Source organism: Palaemon carinicauda, chromosome 25 (genome assembly GCF_036898095.1).
Source record: "Palaemon carinicauda isolate YSFRI2023 chromosome 25, ASM3689809v2, whole genome shotgun sequence".
In the NCBI taxonomy this organism is placed as follows: Eukaryota; Metazoa; Arthropoda; class Malacostraca; order Decapoda; family Palaemonidae; genus Palaemon; species Palaemon carinicauda.
This window is the reverse complement of record NC_090749.1, coordinates 17,948,779-17,968,427: the sequence shown is the minus strand read 5'-3', so window position 1 is coordinate 17,968,427 and position 19,649 is coordinate 17,948,779. Positions and strand designations below refer to the sequence as shown.

General features: G+C 39.4%; 1 protein-coding gene across 1 annotated transcript in view; it reads left to right on the top strand.

Moving 5' to 3' along the window:
* LOC137618902 (uncharacterized) overlaps positions 1 to 19,431 on the top strand; it is a 30,425-nt gene extending 10,994 nt beyond the window's left edge. The window contains exons 2-3 of the mRNA XM_068349103.1: positions 15,604 to 16,978; positions 17,078 to 19,431. Of these exons, the coding sequence (XP_068205204.1) occupies positions 15,604 to 16,978; positions 17,078 to 19,431 (3,729 nt within the window). The remainder of the gene's footprint in view (positions 1 to 15,603; positions 16,979 to 17,077) is intronic.
* The last annotated feature ends 218 nt before the right edge of the window (positions 19,432 to 19,649 follow it).

Sequence of the window (19,649 nt, the reverse complement as noted above, 5' to 3'; positions counted from 1 at the left end):
CACAGATATATATATATATATATATATATATATCATCAGCCATAATTTGTCCACTGCAAAACAAAACAAAAGACCCAGACATGTCCTTCCAATTGCATCTGTTTATGCTATTTCTCTGCCAGTCTACACCAGCAAACACTTTTAGTTCGTCAATCTATCGTCTTCTTTTTGTAATCTATTGGGGCCCATTCTGTTACGCTTAATATCCATATATTATCTGTCATTCTCAGTATATGTCCTGCCTATGTCCATTTCTTTTTATCGCATGCTGTTAGAAAATCCTCTACTCTAGTTTACTTTCGTATCCATGTTGCTCTTTTTCTGTCTCTTAGTGTAATTCCCATCATTATTCTTTCCATAGCTCTTTGAGTTGTCAATAGAATTTGTTTTAAGGCTTTAGTAAGGCTTCAAGTTTCTGATATCTAAGTTAAAACTGGTAGGATCATCTGATCAAATACGTTTGTTTTTTAGAGAAACTGGCATTATGCATTTCCTAATATCATTTAGTTTACCAAAGCTCTCTATCCCATGCTTATCCTCTCTCTCTCTCTCTCTCTCTCTCTCTCTCTCTCTCTATATATATATATATATATATACATACATATATATATATACATATATATGTATATATACATATATATATATATATATATATATATATATATATATATATATGTATATATATATATATATATATATATATATATATATAAAGAGAGAGAGAGAAGAGAGAGAGAGAGAGAGAGAGAGAGAGAGAGAGAGACTGTGGAGGTGGTCAACCTTCTTCCTTCTTGCAAATCGGCTAAATTGCCTCCGGAGAATATCTCTCCCAATAAAAGATTCAGAAGGACTTACTATGAAGGGAAAAGACAAGACCTTCCAAGGGATATTCATGTTGCACCTGCAAGCAATATCAACACACAGAGAATTACAACAAAAGAAATGTGTATGAATCTTGGAGTTAATTTTCTAAAGTTTATTGTTCATTGTTATTATGTATCTATACTTATGCTATTATTCCATGTTTAAACAAAAGCACCTGAACACCAAAAGGGAACAGAATAATGTACAATATCAAACGATACCAAAGAAACAAAAGACGATCTAGATTTCTTGATTAAGATACAAGCATATTACACACAAAAAATGAAATGTCGTTTCTATGTACGATCGTGTGACACACGGTTGGTACAATGGCACAGAAGCTATGGCACTAACAAAGACAAGAGAAAAAGGGTTTGATTTTGGAGTGTCCTTCTCCTAAATGAGCTGCTTAACATGGCTCAAGAGTCTCTTCTACCCTAACCAAGAGGAAAGAGGAAGGACATCACTGAACAATTATTCTGCAGTAGTTAACCCCTTGGGTGAAGAAGAATTGTTTGGTGTTGCCAGTTGTATGAGGACAGAGAAGAATATGTAAAGAATAGGTCAGACTATTCGGAGTGTGTGTAGGCAAAGGGAAAGTAAACCGTAACCAGAGAGAAAGATCCAATGTAGTACTGTCTGGCCAGTTAAAGTACCCCATAACTCTCTAGCCGTATCTCAACGGGTGGTTGGTGCCCTGGCCAACCCACTTCCGATAAAGAGATCTCCTCCAACAAATGATTCAGAACCATTTTCCCACTTCTTCCCGAAGCACTGATTCTAAAGGGAAGAGACAAGTCCCACCGAGGGACATTCATGTTGCACCTCCAGGCAATATCAACAACAAAGAATGGCAATATAGGAAATTCTGATGAATATTAGAGACTATGTCTTAAGGTTTTCTGGTCATCGCTGTAGTATATTTATAGTTTACTAAATCATTTATTTCTTAATTCTTAAAATATTGGTTAAGTATTTCAACACAATTACCTTAAAACCAAAAAGAAAAAAACACAATGATGTATAGTACCAACGAGTATTAAAGAGACGAAAGCCAACTTGGATTTTGTGGTCTAGTTCTGCGCCCAACTTCATGAGTCTTTCTATGAGATTTCCACTGCTCCACCTTACAAATATCTGTGATAATTCTCTATATCATTTTCCCTCTCAGTATTTTCCTCCTCTTCATCACTGCACCATTAATTCAAAGAACCTTCATTAACGAAAGAAACAAGAAATGTTTGTTTACTTTTTTTAATCCCAGGAGTTGCGAAGATGACATTGAACCTTTCAAGGAGATTTTGTTTAAAGCACAGTAACACGAGGGGAGACCAGCATTTTCTACAATCAGAGGTCTCTCTCTCTCTCTCTCTCTCTCTCTCTCTCTCTGCGAGTTCCCTTATACAAATATACAAGTAGGTCATTTATCAAACATTTCTTGAAATGACAAAAGCATATCAAGAAAGAAAAAAGGCTCTGTTGTATATCGCAAGCAGCCTATATTGCATACCCTTTAACTAAAGTCTAATTCCTCCTGAACTTGGAGTAAATCTTTTGGTGACTTAAACTGAAAAAGAAATAAGTAACTTACTCTGAAGTTCAAAAACTAATCCGTTATCATTTTGAGGACTTGGAAAGGATTAAGCTAATTACCTCACAATAATGATCCCTAGCTTTAGTGAGTTGGAATTTATACGACTTTCATAAGAGATTATTTAATAAATTTATTACGCCCAAAGACGTCAAATAAAGTCACATATTAGCAGTTACATGCAGTACATCAGAAATCAGCAGAAAAAAAAAAAATTACAGCATTGAATCATCTGTATGTCAGTTACAAAAATAACATATATGAGATCGTATTCCATTATCACAACAACTACAACAGACAGTTTAGCAGTCACCAAAGTGTGGATGACGAGTCAGAATTACGTCTAAGTGGTCATATTTGAGTTAATATTGACAGGTTTAGAGTAAATTTTGTTCTTGAGGTAACAGATTCCTGACAGTGGAGCAATGAAGGCAGTAGTGTTCAAGGTTAATTAGCAAGGTTACACAGTTTACATGAGGTGTAGTGTGGAATATCTAGTGTCTGTCCAACCTGCCACAAAGGAGGATATACCAACCTTAGCCTAGCACTTACGACATTATGCCTACGCATCACGAGTCCACGTCTGCAGAAAGTTATCAAGATGTTGTATGGAAACACTAGTGCCCCTCTCTGCATCCCTACGAGAGAGAGAGAGAGAGAGAGAGAGAGAGAGAGAGAGAGAGAGAGAGAGAGAGAGAGAGAGAGAGAGAATATTTATTTGTTAAGGATATTATAATTTGAAGAGAGTGAAAGACGAAATATGAGGGTAAGTGAGAAAGAAAGAAATGGGTAAGGAGAGAGAGAGAGAGAGAGAGAGAGAGAGAGAGAGAGAGAGAGAGAGAGAGAGAGTCAGGTGGCAACATTACTTCTTTACAGGTTTCAAAATGGATCCCTAAAAGCCCTTAATCCTTTTTACTCCAAGACATTATAATGTTGTAAATCTCACTCTCCAGAGTAAGATCTCACCAAGGGTCATCTAAGGTCATCCTTGACCCTGATTTACGACACTGAAGCTATTTGAGGCTTCCTTCTTGAACTCGTGTTGTATCTAGTATGTTATCAAAGTGAGCGAAGCAGACAGACAGAGGTTTTGATGCTACCAATAGATTATTGTATTACCAAGACTTTTACCAACTCAAACTTCATCTAACAACCTACAGAATATGAAACCAAAGTTCTTAACATTCTCTTACTTTCTTCATTACTTACACGAAGAAAATATTTGTGTCAAACTTTGCATTTGTAAAGGGATTTAGTAATATGAAGAAAAGTTTGATGTTGGATAAAAGAAAGAAAGTAATGGCAGTCACAAAGAATGAAAAGTTAAAAACGGTGTTGGCGAATGTATCAAAACCAAAAGAAATATGAAACAAAAAAAGTAAAATGAAAGAAAGTAAAAGAGAAAGTGATTGCGACCAATACTTCTATTGTGTTTCCATTTCATAACAGAAGAGTTTTATTTTCAGTAGTTAAAAGTGCAACGATAAGAATTGGATAAACTTGTGGCAGTAATATTACATGTATTCGTATATCACTATTGTAATACTTGGAATAATTGGAATTATTCTTGGAACTGGAAAAGTCTGTTTGTTGCATCTGTGAGATTTAGGAATACGTTAAATATCCTTTTGCTTACTAAGATAGAATTTGAGTCAATCTATAAAAGGAAGATTACTTCCTATCCCACATGTCATCGACCAGAATCTTCATAGTGAAACACATTTCAAGATAACCTCTAATTCTTTTCTTAGATTCGTTCAATATTCATCATCAAATACAAAGAGAGTTATAAGCAAGTAATGAAGAGCAGTTTGGTGCATGAAACAGCATAATCGATCATCAAGGAACGGTATTTCTAAAGAAAATTGTTTCCTTGGAATAAGATAATTAACATTACTGTACAATCTTATAACACTGTCTTGATCAGGGTATCACATACATTTTTGCTCGTCTCTCTCTCTCTCTCTCTCTCTCTCTCTCTCTCTCTCTCTCTCTCTCTCTCTGTTGGACCTTGCAATCACCCCAAAACACGATTGACTGAGGGAGGCAGGCTTCGTCTTATTAACATGTCAGCATATTCAAATTTTCTTCTTTTCAGTGGTTGATTCAATAAACACAAAACAGATTACTTTGATCAAGCTGTCCAAAAAGGGTCAAATAAGATTTGTATTCACTTAGGATGAAATAGATCGTTGCATGTTGAAAAATAACCTTTGTTTATCAATAATATTTTAGATACCCAGAAGAAAATATTGAAAAACGAACATCAATAAAACTGGCCAATTTATAATTGGTTATAAATTGTAACTTTTTTACCCATTATTCGGAATATTTGATAATATTTCATAAATCGCTAATAAATTGTAAGCGGATGAGAGTCTGTCATTTTCTGAAAAGTAGTACAAATATCGTGTGAGAAATTTCAAGCAGCTTCTTTAGATGAGTATGATCATGCGCAGACCTTAGGAATCTAGTGTCAGCGGTAATGAATCACAACGATTGTCAAACGTCATTCTATAAGAGTACACACTTTGCACGATTGCAGTTGAGGAATGATAAAGGAAAGAATGAAACAATGTGAAAATGACCAGATTTCTAAAGTGAAAATATGTATAAGTTTATTTTGCATACTTTCATACTTATAACAATTATAGTTATTAGAGCAGAGAGACAACTTCAACACCGTTCAACAATTTATGATGAAACTTTTTGTCGAATTTTTGGAAATATTAGAAAATAAATCAACTATTCTCGGGCTGCAATCATGTGGTTCTCTCCTTATTCAGATCCTGATTATCTTTTCAATAACTAGTAAAGAGAGAAACAAAGGTCATCGAAAAAAGGTCTATTATCTGTAACATGAATTTTATTGATGTAACAGAATTTCACATAATTCCAGATCTCAAGGTGTTTCATGTATATCAGCAAGTAAAAGTCTTATGGAATCTGGAGTCTTTATGTTTCAGACTTTTTCAAAAGACCTGAGATTGAAGCCTAGTTGTCTTTTGTCGATGTTGATTGTCCTTTCATCACAATCCTTATCTCTTCTTTTCCATTTTATCTCCTGACAAAGATCTTTCTAAACTGAAGGTTATGCTACTTTTTTTTATATAATTGACCTCCGAATAAGGTAGTTAGAAGTTCTTCATAACATTAAAGTATAAGAAAAATTGTTATCGAGCAAAATTAGTGAAGGATATATTAATACATGTATAATTAATTTATAAACGAAATTGAAGTCTATCAGAGATTGAAAAAAAGAAAATTCCCCGAAAGAGAAAATTAATTGATGATTTGAATGGTAATTTTCGTTTATATTTTTCTGATTCGTGTTTCTTTGTTTAATTAAACGAAATAATGACTTAAGGGGGAATTCACATTTTATTCAGATTATGCATAAAGAAAAGTAAAGTTTAAATGGCTTTCTTGTAAAAGTGTTTATTATTATTGTTAGAATGGTATTAATCAAGATCCCTCTTTATAGATTGCTGATTCTTTTTCTCTATCTCTCAAGAGTTCATCGCTGATGCTTATCCTCATTTCCCCCCTTTTTCCAACCCTTCTTGCTTCCTTTACTTTTCCAAAAGAGAGAAAATGCGTCTTCTTAGAGCAGTGGTCTTCATTGCGCGGCTCGCGAGCCAATGGCGGCTCGCAATGGCCAGATTGGCGGCTCACAGGAGAGAAAAAGAAATGTAGAGAATTCAGCAGTGATCAAGGGAAAATTCCTAAGTACTACATAAAAATTTCATCGTTTTGCCGTATTACGCATCTTTTATTAAGATTGGTAATAGGAAAAGGTTCATCTGGCTAAAAATATGAACTCAGAAATATCGACTACTCTATCAGGGTTGCATGAAACTGAATTCACTTTAAAAAAAAAAGAAATAATTGTAAATGGAGAGCCATATTTTTACCTCATACCAAAGAATCATTGACTTTCAAGTTACCATGACTGAGTAATTGGGATCTTAATTTTTATTTATTTTGGCCAGATGAAAATGAACAGAATATAGTGGCCCTGGCAATTCCTTATTTTTCATATGTTGCGGAGAATTTTACAGAGACAACATATATTGCATGGATCTTGGCCATACATAAGAAACCTTTTACAGATAAAGAGATAGTTAAAGAATGTGTTTTGGCGTCAGCAGAGAAAATGTATTATTGCTTTAATAATAATGATGCAATTTTATTCAAACAAATTACATCAGGCACAACAATAATGGCGAGGACTGAAGAAATCGGTAACTCGTCAGCTTTTGAATGATTTAGCATGGCATTGAACGAAAACACAGATATTTGGGATGCTGCACTGATATGTATTTGGGTACGATTTCCAAAAGAACACTTATTCTGGGAAGAATTATAGTTCTTATTACCACTATATGACCAAGCTAGAGAAGACGTTTATGACTGCACTATTTCGTTTTTTTTTTTTTTTTTTTTTTTTTTTTGGACAATAACCTAAAATGGTCTAATATGGTTTGTGTATGTCCTGCTGGTGTTCCCAACATGAAAGACAAAGAAAAGAGTCTCATTGGATTAATGACGAAGGGAAAAGAAATTCCAAATTTCGCCATATTCCATTGTATAATTCATTAAGAGGCACTTGTGACAAAATTCAAAGATTGTGAACTTAAAAATGTAATGCAGCTGGTTGTTCGGGTGGTAATTCTTTTATTCAAGGAGATTGAACATCGTCAATTTCGTGAACTTCTGGTTGAATGTGACGGAGAGTATGGAGATTTAGTGATGCTTAATGAATTGACATGATAATCTCGAGGCAGAGTGCTTGAACGATTCTTGCGTTTCCTGCCTCTAATTCGTGAGATCACTGCAAGCAAAGAAAAGGTTGAACCTGAACTTGAGAATCCTTAGTAGATAAGAAAACTGTCTTTCCTAACTGATCTCGCCTACCACCTGAAGGCACTAAAACTAAAGTTACATGAGAGAGGCAAACAGCTGCTGCAATGGTAGGTGAAGTCACAGCATTTCAAAACAAGATCACACACTTTTCATACCTTACAAACAATTTGTGCATTTTCCAAACCTTAGGAAAGCCACACTTGGCAATCCAAAAATGTTGCAAAGTTTCAGCTATATCACTATCAGGAATGCATTGAAAGAATTGGGAAAGGAGTTTGAGGCATTGAATAACAAGGACTTATTCACTTTAATTGAGACCCCATCTAAAGTGATGTTTTAACCTTAAGTTTTATACTCGCTAAACTTTCCCCCGATCATTCTCCGGTGGGTTCTGATCGTTGATCTGTAGGAGAATAGAACGCTAAAGGCAATCTTAAAATCAGGTGAGGAAAATTTCTGGCATACTGTCAGTGATATAAAATACCCAGTTTTGAAGCAGTCTGTGCATAAAGTGATGTGCTATTTTGTAGGCACATACTCTACATTTTCAACAATAAATATTGCGAAGAGGAAACAGAGAAATAAAGTTACTAATAAACATTTGGATATCTTAACAAGAATAGCTGGGACAAAGTACAGCTTGAAGAAAGTGAAGAAACAGCTTGGTCATTTCAACATTAAATGAAGGTACCATAAACATCTTAACTTTTATATTAGTAGAGCCAACAATTTTAATATTATTTATTTAATAGTAAGGTTGGTCACTAGTTCTATTTTATAAATACGTGCCTTTGGAAAATAAGTTTAGCTCCCACACACGAACACATATTTTACACACACACACAGAGACACAAACATATATATTGTGATGGCTGGCTTTGACCACCACTCAAAACACTACACTTATCAAATAGTATTCACCATCATACAGTACTAAGTCCACTAAAGGTGGAATAGTAACCAAACATCAATACGAGTGCAAAGTCAACTCAAGGGGACAAAGAAAATACCACAAAAATTTCCTTAATTTTAATACATAATAACAAGACAGAAATAACACCTGAAACACAATAATACAATAATAAATGATACACACTCAATCTTAACTCCCTGTAAAAGAAAAAAATTACACGATTACAGAAAGATCATCAACACATGCATACTAAATGGAGAGAGGGTCCAGAAAGGAGAAGGCCAACGAAAAGTGAGAACATCCTAACAAATACAAACTAAATATCCCTATCAAATTGACGATGGCTGGTGTGATTGAAAGGCTTTCACAAGCTCCACTAATGACGTCAGCTGACTATCAACGGTCGTGATCATGATTGTCAAAATATACTCATTTCCACTACGCGTCTTCGGTAATGGTCCAACCACATCAATAATGACTTCCTTAAAAGGTTCGGAAACTACAGGAATAGGACATAGAGGCGATTTTAGAATCCGCTGATTGGGTTTACCGACCCTCTGGCACACATCACAACTATTGACAAACTTCTTTACATCTGCCATCAACTTCGGCCAATAATAATTCCCTAACAATTTGCAAGAAGTTTTATGAATTCCAAAATGGCCGGCCAGACCACTTTCGTGCGCCAATGACATGAACTCCTTCCTGTAACCAAAAGGAACCATTATCTGTTTCACAATTTCATAATCAACATTATCCACCCCCATAGGCCTACTCAACCTATATAAAATATTAAATATCTTAAATTTGGGACCAGTCATATCAGACACCTCCCCTGACTCGATAGGGAGTTCCCGAAACTCCTTTTTCTCGTCAGTAGTCCAATTTAACTTGTCCGTTAACATTCCAAGATCTACAGCTAGGCTATCACTACGATCTAAACTACTTAAATCTACATCAATTGTTGACTCTGCAGCGTCAACAATTCTAGCACTAGAACGAGTAACTGCTGCTACTTCACTATCAGGGTTTATCAATATCGGACAATTATTATTCTTCATAGCCACATCATTCCCTAACACAACATTAACCTCCTTAACCGGGAATTTATCAACTATGGCCAATTTCAAATTCCCTGCAAAGGAAGGGCAGATTAAATTAAAATTTTCAATAGCATACGACTTTACGGAATCAGGAAAACCAGCCAATAACACAAATTCCCTACTTTTGGGTACAAAATTACAAGGTAATGCCTCCCTTAGAATCAAAGACTGAGCTGCACCGGTATCACGCAAAATACGCACACGTCTTTTCTCGGACGAATTGGCGAAAGAGACACTACCGAAGGACAAATATCTGTCAAAACAACCAGGTAGTCATTGATCAGCGGATGTTGTTAGGGTAGGTTCTTTCTCTCTCTCTCTTCCACGCCCATCACTGGCCTAACATTAGCATTTTGGGATTTTCTAAACGCATAGCACATGCTCTTTACGTGCCCCTTCTTATTGCAAAAGAAGCACGTCAATGTTTTCAATTTCTCTGGATTATATATATTTTGCCTATTACCTCTGTTAGGAGAAAAATTATTATTAGCATTACCCTGATTATTATTACTTACATGATTATATCTGTTAAACACCTTAGCATTATTATTCGGATTAGCATTATTATTCCTACCCATCTTAACCCAACTAGACTTCACATTTGTCGTTACTCCCCCTAACTCACTCTTATGAGACAAGCAATATTCGTCACTAGCGATAGCTACCTCCTGAACGGTGTCGAGTTTTAACTCTTCGAGGTGGACCTTCAGCTTATCCGGGACACACCTCTTAAACTCCTCCACCAATATTAACTCCTTCAATTTCTCAAAATCTCCCACCTCCTTGGACTTGAACCAATCGCTAGCATACTGTTCCTTCGCCCTGGCAAATTCAACAAAAGTTTGTTCCCTACATTTTTCTAAGTTCCGGAAGCGTTGCCTATAAGCTTCAGGGACTAACTCATAGGCCTTCAAGACAATAGCCTTTACACTCTCATAATCTGCTGATAGATCCTCCTCCAGCGTTACATATACCCTCTGGGCTCTTCCAACCAATTTACTTTGTATAAGAGTGGTCCAATACTCTTGGGGCCACTCCAACCTTGCAGCAATCCTCTCAAACGATACAAAAAACTCTGCTACATTATTTTCTTCAAATTTAGGTACAAATTTGAGAGCCTGCGATAAATTAATAGCAGGAGTTACTAACCTATTTGGGGAATGGGCGGGGGAAAAAGAAACTGGGTTTCTCATAGCAATCTTATGCTGCCTCTCCTTTTCTCTTTCCCCTGCCTTAAACTTTACCATTTCAAATTCCATTTGTCTCAGGGCAATTTGCCTATCCAAAATTTCTACTGACACTATATCATCAGGTTTCACCTCTTGTTCCCCACTTGTCTTTACAGTTTTTACATAATCATAAATGTGCAATAGCAATACACCCTTTCTAATGGACACATCATATTCCAATTCAAAATGCTCTGCAACAATTTCCAAGTCTTCCCTATTTAACTCTGCCAACCTCTCTTGCCACCCCTCTCCTCTAAGGAGTTTGAATACATTAACAGCCATGATCACTTATTCACACAAAACACTAAATTTACATAAAACAACACCGAGGAGGTGAAAATACACTGCCTGAAAAAAAAATACCCCAAGAATTAACTTTGTACAAACACAGGTGAATACTCAGGAACAAAAGATCCTGTCACGGTCGCCACTTGTGATGGCTGGCTTTGACCACCACTCAAAACACTACACTTATCAAATAGTATTCACCATCATACAGTACTAAGTCCACTAAAGGTGGAATAGTAACCAAACATCAATACGAGTGCAAAGTCAACTCAAGGGGACAAAGAAAATACCACAAAAATTTCCTTAATTTTAATACATAATAACAAGACAGAAATAACACCTGAACCACAATAATACAATAATAGATGATACACACTCAATCTTAACTCCCTGTAAAAGAAAACAATTACACGATTACAGAAAGATCATCAACACATGCATACTAAATGGAGAGAGGGTCCAGAAAGGAGAAGGCCAACGAAAAGTGAGAACATCCTAACAAATACAAACTAAATATCCCTATCAAATTGACGATGGCTGGTGTGATTGAAAGGCTTTCACAAGCCCCACTAATGACGTCAGCTGACTATCAACGGTCGTGATCACGATACTTAAGCAGGTATAAATATTATTACCTTGGGACAGAGAGGTCCCCTTGGCTTTTACTGAACCAAGGGCAGTGCACAAAATGTTAAGACGATCTGGGTCCTTGCTGCAGAGAAAGGATATCCAAAAAGCTAAATAGCTTCACACTGTAGCTCTGCAATGGCGAGGAGTAAATATAATCCAGTAGCAAATGTCGTGCCCTTCAATGTTGGAGGCTCAGAAACACACTAAGGAACCATCCTCAAAAAAAGCCCCTCCAAAACTCCGTTCACGCAGGAGCGCAGCCACGTAACCAACACCACTTGAAAATATAAAACAGCCGTTAGTCTATTATAACCACTAACATAACCAACAGTGAAAAGACAAACAATTAAAGCAGGAAAACAATAAATCTACAGTACATTTAACCTTATACATCTATAAAAACTTAAATAATTTAGAAATATATAGCAATAATATTACAATACATATATATATATATATATATATATATATATATATATATATATATATATATATATATATATATATATATATATATATATATATATATATATATATTAATTTCAAATAAGCCATATATTTTAATACATTAAAGTCTAGATTCTCTTAACGAGCTTAGGATCAAAGCCCCAGGCAAAATCACGCTAAGACTCTAGTATCTGACCTGCCGGGTTTCGAACAGTGGTAAGGTCACTGTTATACAAGTATCCTGGACCAGGGTTCGAAACCCAGCCGATCAGATACTATAGTCTTTGAGTGATTTTGCCTGGAGCACTAATCCTGAGGTCGTTAAGAGAATCCAGACTTTCATGTATTAAAATATATGGCTTATTTGAAATAAGAGAAACAGGTTTAAATGTGCAAAATTTATCATTATATATATATATATATATATATATATATATATATATATATATATATATATATATATATATATATATATATATATATATATATATATATATATATATATATATATATATATATATATATATATATATATATATATATATATATATATATATATATATATATATATATATATATATATATATATATATATTGTTAGTAATGGCGGTCATTACGCCACCTTTTTTCAAATAACCAAAGACCCCGCCAGCAAGCATGGGTCGAAAAGCCACGAGTTTTGGGACCCTACCCAGAGTCTCACCTCCTCCCACCATCCTATACCAGTCTACTCCCCCTGAGATCTCAATTTCAGCTACCTTCTACGAGTCACGTGACAACATCGAGGTCCCAGGAGAAGGAAGGAAGCGAGCTGTGAAGGATGTGGGGACACGTGACTAAGCCTGACCAATAGGACACCGGTCAGGCCAATCCCCCCTACCCCCCCCCCCCCAATTGGGGGTCAAGTGGGGTTTATCTACCCAGGGAAAACTGGAGATCCTTCTTCGCGATCCAGCCTCCATAAGGGGAACATCTCCTTTTCTTCACTCAACGTCCTTGAGGGAAATACCATCGCTCTTCACCCTCAAGACATTAGGGAGGCAGGACCTCTGTCTACATCTTTCCATAAGGGAAGGAAACCAGAGTCTTTTTACTAAAGGTAAGGTGTCTGATTTTGAGATTCTCAATATCCTTACCCAACCTCCCATCCATCCTTATCACACCCCATTTTTTCCTTATCCTCCAAAGAAATCCTACCCACTGAACCTTGTATCCTATCCCCTATACCCAGACCACGTGTGCCGTTTAGTCCTAGTTTTAATTAATTCACCCTGTGACAGTGTTGATTCCCATGTGTAACGTTTAAATCCCTAAGCTTGGCATTTTCATTTAATTTGCTTAAAGGTTTTAACCACACGACTTCATCGTGTTCCAAGCCGGTAGAAGTAAGTGTGCTGATAATAATTCAATTTATTTCCCCCTTCCAGGGAACGTGATTGCTGTGCTGGAGTTTCCTCCACGGTCCCCCCCAAACTCCATCAGAAGCTCCTCGTGGCATAAATTACAATATAAATAATTAGCTGTTGTGCTCCCCTTTTCTTTTATTAATTTTTATTTAAATGTTATTGTAAATACATATATTTGTCAGTATTCATTGTATTATTGCTGACTGGCGACCTACCATTGTTATTTGTTTTGTTATGGCCCTTGAGTCCCTTAAGCAAGGCTGGACTCGAACCAGTGGCCCGTAACATATTGCCGACCTTGCCAGGATTCGCTAAGACGGTAATTTCAAATTAATTTTATCAAAGTCAAATTCCCCCCTTTTTCTGTCTTTAGCGACTTGACGAACCTCAATTTAATTTCAAGTAAATTATATAATCACTGGAGTTGGAACCGTGGAAGAAAACAGCAACAGCATTCTATTTTTATTGTTAAAGTTTTGTGTTTATTAGTGCGTGTGTACGCACCGCGAACCCTTCTGTTTTGAAAACCACGTGGTAGATTTTAGTCCTATTGTTTAGCGGGATAGCCAACCGCGTGAGATGAATTTGTGTTCTGTTTTTTTCTGAGTGTTTATTATCAAAGTGGATAATTTTTTTTCATTTATATATATTGTGCAGAGTGAATGTTTAATTTTTTGTTAAAACTAAGTGAAGTGAGATTTACGAAAATTTAGGAGAATCCGTGGTACACTAAACCACGTGTTAATTTCCAGTGAGGCTTAATTCCCGTGTTGGTAACGGTGAGCACGTGACATTCATTTTTTCAATTTTTCCTTTTGACGAGTAAGGGTATGTAATTTCTTTTTATTACTTTCTAGTGGGATATTATTTTTATGTACATTTTTTTTAAGGGGATAATTTTCGTTAGACTGTGTAATATGGTTAACCTAAAGTTAAAGGACTTATGATATCACATTTAATTCAAATTTTTTCAGTCAGGGTATAAGATTATTAAGATAAAATATTTGGGAGTGTAATTTATTAAATTCATTTTTTTTTAAAGGGAAAGTATGTAAAGGGGCTGATGTTTTAACGAAGCATTAAGCAATCTCAGTGACATTGTCTGTTTTATTTAATTTGTTATACTTTAAGTATAAATACAAACTTGCTTTAAAGTCACAGAGTTGCAAGTGGTGGTGTTGCAAGAACGCACCCACACATTTTTACAAATCCACTTTTTTTTTCCTTAAGACTAGCATATGAGGGTCACACATCGTGGAGATTCCATTTTTTCCTTAAGACTAGCATAGGAGGGTCACACATCGTGGAGATTCCATTTTTTCCTTAAGATTAGCATAGGAGGGTCACACATCGTGGAGATTCCATTTTTTCCTTAAGACTAGCATAGGAGGGTCACACATCGTGGAGATTCCATTTTTTTTCATTGAGACTAGCATAGGAGGGTCACACATCGTGGAGATTCCATTTTTTTTCCTTAAGACTAGCATAGGAGGGTCACACATCGTGGAGATTCCTTTTTTTTCCTTAAGACTAGCATAGGAGGGTCACACATCGTGGAGATTCCATTTTTTTCCTTAAGACTAGCATAGGAGGGTCACAAATCGTGGATATTCCATTTTTTTTCCTGACTAGCCTAGAGGGTCACCTACTGTATAGTTGTGATTCCAGCTTGTTTTGTCTAGCATAGAGGTCCACCCATAAAATTAGCAAAATGACTGCTGCGGAGATTCAGGACTTTGTGGCCCTTGCAGAGCGACAAGGTTACGAAGGAGAGGCATTGCAAGGCTATGTGCGGGAGCTTGTGAATGAGGTCAATGCCCGGAGGAAAGCCGAGCAGGAAGAGTTTGAGAAGGAGAGAGAGCGAGAGCATGAATTGAAGATGCGGGAACAGGATATCCAGCTAGCACGGCTAAACAGCCCTCACCCCAACGGCACTCAAAATGGCCAAAGCTTCCCCTCCATGCCTGTCCACACACTCATTCCTCAGTGGGACGACAAGGATCCTGTGAGGTGGCTAAATGAGGTGGAGTCCGTGTTTAAGACGTGTGCCGTAGCGGAGGATATGAAGGCCCTACTACTGTCAAAGCATATGGCGGGGAAAGGGAAGAATGCTCATGCTGCGCTCCCTGCCGATAAACAGGGTAATTTTGAGGCCGTCAGGAAGGCCTTGATTGAGGCCTATAAACTAAGTCCTGAAAATTAGCGCCGTCAGTGGCGTGGGCTCACCAAGTCCCCCACGACATCTTGGTCTGATGTGGGTTTTCAGAAGGATAGGCTCAACACCCTTTGGGTCGAGGCTGCAAAGTGCACTACTTACGACAACCTCCTAGAGCTCTTCAAAATTGAGGACTTCCACAGGAATGCCCCACCGGCGCTCTCAATTTACATATCTGAGAAAAATCCAGCCACGTTTAGAGCATACTGCGAGTATGCTGATGAGTACGAGCTAGTCCGGTTCAACTCGGGGCCCCCCAGCTCAGTCCCATCGGGTAAGTCTAAGCCCCTGCAAAATCCGATCTCCCCAACCAAGTGTGGCCATTGCGGGAGATCTAACCACTTGGAAGCCAACTGTCGGCTGAAGCTATCCGGTCAGTCAACTGAGTCCACGAAGCAGACGAATAAGCCCAAGGTTAAGGTGGCGAAGCCGAACTATGCTAGTGCATACTGCGAGGTATGTAAGTGCTACGGACACACAAAGAACTACTCACAATGTCCCAGCAAATCCTCAGCCTCTTCTCCAGCTGCCCTCTCAATCTCTATCCGTGAAGCTCCCAAAAGACAGCCCGCTGTTGGGGAGATCACAGTAGCTTTGCCTAAAGGAGACGGCTCTCCGCAGTCGGTCAGAGCATTACAGGACACCGGTGCAGACGTTTCACTAATCTTATGGCACCAGTTGCCTATCGGTGCCAAAGTTCAGCAGGACAATCGCATGACAGTCCGTTGGATCGAAGGAGTCACTAAGGATCTTCCTACTGTGGAGTTGAGAGTGACCACGCCCCAGCTCAGCAAAAGGTGCAGGCTAGGGGTAATGAGCGATCTCGGACATGAGGGCTATGACTTGCTCTTGGGACAAGACCTCCTAAGAGGCATACAGCGCGTGCCCCTCAGGTGCATGAAAGCAGTTGAGCCGGAGCCCGAGACTGAGAATGCCCCTCCTAAAGAAGACAAATGGCTAGCTGACATTGACCTTGGAGAAGTACCTTGGCTAAATGAGGTGGCGCGAGAGCCCTCCTCTTATAGCAATGAGTCTGAGCCTCGTACTCCGGAAACCTATTCGGAAGGAGCGGTGCTGCCCACCACCACAGGGAATGAAGCTAACCCAAATACTAGCCCAGGGGTCTCGGGGGAGTCTGAGGGAGAAGCGTCCATTACCCCAGAGGACCTCGGGAGTCGGACGGAGCTTATCAAATCTCAGTTGTTGGACGAGACGCTGAAAACCTACAGGGAAGCTGCTTACTCAGACGAAGCAGAGATGACTAACCTCTCAAAGGAGAATTTCCTGCTGAAGGAAGGGGTGCTCTTCAGAGTCACCCGAGGCCTTCACGATCCTGCAGAAGCCCTTTGCCGGCAAGTAGTTGTTCCCCGTAATTTCCGCTTGGCGGTGCTACGTATGGCTCATGAGGGATTGGGAGGACACTTTGGTGTGAAACGCACTACCCACCTGATCCAGCCTCATTTCTTCTGGCCGGGATTGCAGAAGAGTGTTAAGGCTTACGTAGCTTCCTGCCATCCGTGCCAAGTTGCCGGTAACCCAAACCAGGTGGTGCCGCGGGCTCCTCTCCAACCCATTCCATCTGCAGGTATCCCCTTCCATGATGTACTAGTGGATTATGTGGGTCCCCTGCCCCGTAGTAAGCGTGGAAATCGTTTCTTATTAACCATGATTGATCGGTTCACGCGCTACCTCGAAGCTGTACCGACCAGGTGCGCCAATGCCAGTCATGCTGTCAGGGGCCTGACACAATTTTTTTGTAGGTTTGGGTTCCCAGCCACAGTCCAGTCGGATAAGGGCTCTCACTTCATGGCAAGAGAGTTTAAGGCAGCAATGGAGTACCATGGTGTCCACCACCAGACCTCTACGGCATATCACCCAGAGAGCCAAGGACTCGTGGAGCGCTCCCACCAAACACTAAAAACAGTCTTGACGAAGTTAGGGGAGGCTGGCTCTTCGGATTGGGAGGAGAACTTGCCTTACGCTCTGTTCGCCCTCCGCCAAGTACGCTCAGAAACCACAGGATACAGCCCTTTTGAGTTGTTGCACGCTCACTCCACACGTGGGCCACTTGACATACTCTATGAAGCTTGGGAGGACTCCTCCAAGGCCTCCTGGGTGGAAGAGCTGCCAGATATACAGGCTAAGTTACGAACTGCCTGGGAAATTGCCAAGGCTTCCGAGGCGAAGGTACAGGGCATCACAAAAGGTCACGTAGATCGTAAAGCCCAGGATCGAAGTTTTGAGGTGGGAGACCAAGTTCTGGTTCTCCGCCCAGGAGAGCAGAGACCGTTAAGCACAAAATTTACGGGCCCCCACAAGATTCTTGGGAAGAAGGGTAAATTAAATTACCTAGTGAATTGTGGCATAAGGCGAGCCAAGTGGCTCCATATCAACCTGCTTAAGCCCTATAAACAAAGGGCTAATGTGGTGGGTACTGTTACCCAGGTCCACTCACCCGAGAGCAACTCCGAGGTCCTGGCCAACTTTAAGCTGGTCACCCCTGCGTTGGACACTGTTAAGAGGGATATTGTCAAGAACCTCCTGCTACAGCACCCACAGGTAGTGCGAGACACACTGGGTCACACCCAACTACTAGAACACAAGATTGACTTGGTCCCAGGAACGTGTCCGATCCGCCAGAATTATTATCGGTTAAACCCCCAACAGGCTGAAAGGGTGTCGGAACAGATAAAATTGCAGCTCAGCTTAGGTCTCATTGAGGAAAGTGAAAGTCCATGGGCATCACCGGTGGTCCTAGTGCCAAAAGAGGGAGGGGGGGATAGGCTATGTATAGATTTTGGCAAATTGAATGCGGTGACAAAACCTGAGTCCTACCCACTCCCTCGCATCGAGGATTGCTTGGAGAGCTTAGGTGAATCACCTTATCTAAGTAAGATTAACCTAGAAAAGGGCTACTGGCAGGTACCACTGGCAGAGGAGTCGCGGCCACTGACCGCATTCATAACCCGGGATGGACTTTACCAGTGTCGAGTGATGCCTTTTGGTCTTAGGAACGCACCCAGCTGCTTCCAGAGACTCATGAACAAGGTACTTGCGGGAATTTCCAACTGTGTGGTCTACCTAGATGACATCGTCATTTTCTCCAAGGCCTGGGAAGAACACCTCCAAACCCTAGGGAAGGTGCTGAGGGCCCTCCAAAAGGCAAATTTGGTCATCAACCTCAAAAAATGCACGTTTGGCGGGACTGAGATTACCTACCTGGGCCACCAAGTAGGAAGGGGCAAAATAATGCCCAAAGATGCAAATATCCGTGCAATACAAGAGATGCCCTACCCTAGGACTAAGAAGGAAGCCCAAAGATTCCTGGGGATGGTACAGTACTTCCGGAGGTTTGTGCCCAACTTTTCTCAGGTAGCCGCTCCCATCACAGACTTGTTCAAAGGAAAAAAGCTGTTCTGCTGTACGGATGAATGCCGGGCGGCCTATGACCACCTAAAGGGCATTTTAATGAGCCGTCCCGTGCTCCGTGCACCAGATTACACTAAACCTTTTGCTCTCGCTGTGGATGCCAGTAACATAGGGGTGGGAGCTGTCCTCCTGCAGGAGGAAGATCAAGTCCGACACCCTATTGCATACTTCTCAAAGAAACTGAACCCTGCTCAAACTAGGTACAGTACTATTGAGAAAGAGCTCTTAGGCATGGTCTTGTCACTGAAGCATTTCGAATCATATCATGCTGACCATGAGTTCCCAATCACAGTCCTCACGGACCATAACCCTCTGACTTACTTGACGCAGTTCCGAAATAAGAATAAGAGACTCATGAGGTGGTGCATGGACCTCCAAGACTACAATTGGAAGGTCGAGCACATAAGAGGCACAGATAATAAAATAGCAGATGTCCTCTCCAGGCATTAGTGCTTAGGGCACAGTGCCATAACCATAGCCTGTAGTCATAGTAAGTAGGTAAATTTAGTTTGTATGAAAAAATATTAATTGGCCTTGGTGTCTCCCCAGGTAGATAAACTTGAGGAGCCATCTTGGCATCATTATTTGTATTTAATTCATTTTCATGTATTTATTTATCCTTTTTTTGCATATATGCCAATTTTCTTTAATTTTATGCCTACCACTGC